The sequence below is a fragment of the Eimeria acervulina genome, genomic scaffold (genome assembly GCF_000499425.1).
Source record: "Eimeria acervulina Houghton genomic scaffold, Eah_scaff785, whole genome shotgun sequence".
NCBI lineage: Eukaryota > Apicomplexa > Conoidasida > Eucoccidiorida > Eimeriidae > Eimeria > Eimeria acervulina.
Window position 1 is genome coordinate 10,112 of NW_013549602.1, and position 3,840 is coordinate 13,951.

At 54.3% G+C, this 3,840-nt stretch overlaps 1 protein-coding gene across 1 annotated transcript in view; it reads right to left on the minus strand.

Moving 5' to 3' along the window:
* The window catches only part of EAH_00049030 (RNA helicase, related), a gene marked incomplete at both ends in the record, with an annotated part of 6,497 nt that extends 2,743 nt beyond the window's left edge, over positions 1-3,754 (minus strand). The window contains 8 exons of the mRNA XM_013394438.1: positions 67-246; positions 726-785; positions 944-1,028; positions 1,146-1,202; positions 1,773-1,911; positions 2,154-2,755; positions 3,032-3,366; positions 3,716-3,754. Of these exons, the coding sequence (XP_013249892.1) occupies positions 67-246; positions 726-785; positions 944-1,028; positions 1,146-1,202; positions 1,773-1,911; positions 2,154-2,755; positions 3,032-3,366; positions 3,716-3,754 (1,497 nt within the window). The remainder of the gene's footprint in view (positions 1-66; positions 247-725; positions 786-943; positions 1,029-1,145; positions 1,203-1,772; positions 1,912-2,153; positions 2,756-3,031; positions 3,367-3,715) is intronic.
* Positions 3,755-3,840: the final 86 nt, after the last annotated feature.

Sequence of the window (3,840 nt, forward strand, 5' to 3'; positions counted from 1 at the left end):
CTGCGCAGCAGCAGCATCAGCAGCAGCAGCAGCTGCTGCTGCTGCTGCTGCACGCAGCTCGCGTACCTGGGGGACAAGGGTAGCTTGTAGCTGCTGCACCTCTTCAAGCGAATGCAGCGTAATGCTGTAGCTAGCTGCAATATATCTATAGCTAGCTGCCTCATCTGCTGAAGCCAGAGACAAACAGATGCCCCAACTACCGAAACGACCTGCGCGGCCCCCGCGGTGTAAGAAGGTCTCCTTATCCTGAGCAGCAAACAGCAGCAGCAGCAGCAGCAGCAGCAGTTAATGGCTGCAGCAAGCACCGAAAGTAACAGCAGCAGCAGCAGCAGTTGACGGAAGCAGCAAGGCACAAAAACAACAGCAGCAGCAGCCGTGGACGGGAGCAGCAAGCAACGAAAGCAGCAGCAGCAGCAGCAGTTGACGGCAGCAGCAAGCAGCAGAAGCACCAGCAACAGAAGCAGCAGTAGCAACAGCCTCCACTCAGGAAAACTACAGCAGCACATGCAGCAGCAGCAGCAAACAACGAAGGCAGATATAGAAAGGGCACCAGCCCTCAGCAACAGCAAACCAGAAGCAGCAAAAGCAGCAAAACAGCAGCAGCAAAAATCACAGCAGCAGCAGCCAGACGGTAACTGCAACAATAACAGCAGCAGCAGCAGCAGCAGCAGCAGCAGCAGCAGCAGCAGCAGCAGCAGCAGCAGGGGAATGCGCCTGCTGCTAACCATGGGCAAGTTGAAGTTTATAACAAAATCGACGCCGACCGCATCGATGCCACGGCTCATCTGGACGCAAACCCTAAACCCTAAACCCTAAACCCTAAACCCTTAACCGTAAACCCTTAACCCTAGCGTTCTGCTCTCCTCCAGGGAAGTGAAGGGAGGTGAATGAAGCTAGCATCCGCCTGAGCCTAAACCCTAAACCCTAAACCCTAAACCCTCACCAGATCTGAGCAAACCATCACTCTGCACTCAAATTTCTTCAAAGCAGCGACGCGTTTATCCCTTTCGCTTTGAGGCAAACGCCCACTGAACAGCAAGCACAACCTCAAGGGTTTAGGGTTTAGGGTTTAGGGTTTATTACTGAAGCGCTGGCCACACAGCAAAACCCTAAACCCTAAACCCTAAGATCTCTTTTATATTCACCTGGTGTACACAGCGCTAATGCCGAGGCGCCGCAGGCTCTGTGCGACATGTGTCCCCCTGCAGCAAAGACAGCCTGCAAAACCCTAAACCCTAAACCCTAAACCCTAACCCCCAACCCTAAACTGTCTCCGTGTGAATACTGCGGCTTGAAAGTCTTAAGAAGCTACTCCCACAAAGTGAAACAGCTTCATTTGCGTTCTGGTATTTAGGGTTTAGGGTTTAGGGTTTAGGGTTTAGGCCCCAGGCGTGAGTTTCTTGTGTTCGGGCTACAAGATTTAGGGTTTAGGGTTTAGGAGATGCGGTGTGCAAACCCTAAAACCCTAAACCCTAAACCCTAAACAACAACATAAGGGCCAAGGGTTGGGAAAGAACGATGAGGTTCATGGCAACTAGGGTTTAGGGTTTAGGGTTTAGGGTTTACGGCGAGTAGGGTTTAGGGTTAAGGGTTTATCGTGATTAGGGTTTGGAGTTATCGGCGACAAGGGTTTAGGGTTATTGTCGTCTAGGGTTTATGATATATGGAGATTAGGGTTTAGGGTTTACGGGGGCCAGGGTTTGAAGCCTCAATGGCTGCAAGGGATTAATTAGGGTTTTTATGGTGATTAGGGTTTAGGGTTTAGGGTTTACACGACGGGTTCATTTACGAAGATAACTGCCTGTCTAAAGTATATGCGGCTCATCGCATGCAGCAGCATTTGCAGCTTCAGCCCCAAAGTGCGCAGCCCTGAGTCTCCCATGGGCACCTCCATCAAACCGTATATTATCCCTGCAGCAGCAGCAGCAGCAGCAGCAAGAGACGCAGCAGCAGATGCAGCAGCAGCAAGTAGTCACGCAGATCAAACTGCCGAGTCGGGTGCAGCAGCAACAAAACCACTCGCAGTACTACGACAAGCAGCAGCAGCAGCAGCAACAGCAGCAACAACAGCATCAGCAGCAGTAGCATCACCAGCAGCAACAGCAGCAGCAGCAGCAGCAAGAGACGCAGCAGCAACAGCAGCAGCAGCAAACCTGTGAGGACCGGCGGAGGCAGCGCCATATCTGCGATGCGTTGCTGCTGCAGCCGCTGCAGCTGCATGCGTGTCTCTAATAGTGCTGCTTCTGCTTCAGGTGTACCGGGAGGAGGGAGATCCTCAACTCCGTTGCTGCCGTTGCTGCTGTTGCTGCTGTCGCTGCTGCTGCGGCTGCTGCCGTTCTCGTTGTTGCCAGAAGGCCCCCCTACTCCTCCTTCTGAGTTGCTGCTGCTGTTCTTGTTAGTACTGCTGCTTCCACTGCTGCTGCTGCTGCTGCTGCTGCTGCTGCTGCTGCTGCTGTGGGTATCCGGGTTCGGGCTTGGGGCGAAGCGTACCCTGGAGGAGCACAGCAGCAGGCGTTTTAGCTCTCTTGGCTTCGTTTGCTGCTGCTGCTCCTGCTGCTGCTCCTGCTGCTGCTCCTGCTGCTGCTCCTGCTGCTGCTCCTCGCCAGGAGCAGCAGCAGCAGCAGTAGCAGTTGCAACGAGTCTCTCGGACCCCTGCAGCAGCTCCTCTTCTAAATAACGCAGCAGCTGTGGGGCGAATGTAGCAGAATACGCTGTTAGCTGCGCACTCGGTCGCAGCACGCGGTCAAGGATCTCCCTGTACAGACACCCCAGCAGCAGCAGCAGCAGCAGCAGCATCAGCAGCAGCAAAGAGAACGAGGAGCTCTAGAACGGAAAGGGGGACTTAATACGTTAAGTCGAGATGACATGAAGGCCAACAACAGCAGCAGCAGCAGCAGCAATAGCAACAGCAGCAACAGCAGGTCTAGAGACACGAAGAAGAGCCGCGTTACGACAAACACGCAGCAGCAACAGCCAGCAGCAACAGCAACAAGCAGCAGCAGCAGCAGCAGCAAGCAGCAGCAGCACGGACTTGGTTTGTGCCCTGAAGAAGGTGTCTAGCAGCAAGTCGGCCTCATCGAGGATCACCAGGCGTAGCTGCTGCTGCAGCTGCTGCTGCAGTGGCACGGTGCTGCAGGTGCAGACAGCAGCAGCAGCTGCTGCTGCTGCTTTCGCGCTTGCAGCAAACAATGCAGTACTTTCTGCTTTGGTTTGTGCTTCAGCAGCAGCAGCAGCAAGATTATCCTCTTCTGCTGCATCCGTCGGTCCCCCAGTTCTCTGTGCTGCTGCTTCCGCTGCTGCTTCTGCTGCTGCTGCTGCTGCTGCTGCTGCTGACTCTGCTGAAGCCTTTGCTGCTTCTGCTACCCACTGCGAATGCGCGCAGATGCACCGCACGCGCCGCCGCTGCCTCCGGTAGTTCAGCAGCAGCAGCAGCCGTCCTGCAGCAGCAGCAGCAACAGCAATAACAGCAGTGTGGTGGTGTTTAGTAGGGGGAACGCTGCCTCTAAGGCGACAGTGCAACTTGGCTAGGGTTTAGGGCTTAGGGTTTAGGGTTTACCGGGTGTAGCGACAATAATCTGAGGCCTTTTAGATAACTCCTTGATGGAGACGCTCGTCGGCACCCCTCCAAGTAAGCAGCAAACGCATACAGGCTGCAGCAGCAGAAACAGCAGCAGCAGCAGCAGCAGAAGCGAGCAGTAGACGGTCTAGGGTTTACGATTTGCTTAGATATGGGCCCCCAAGCCTTGCATTTCATTGCATATTTAGGGTTTAGGGTCTAGGGTTTGTGGTTTAGGGTTTACGATTTGTTTGATGTGGGCGCCTAGGCTTTGGATTTCACTG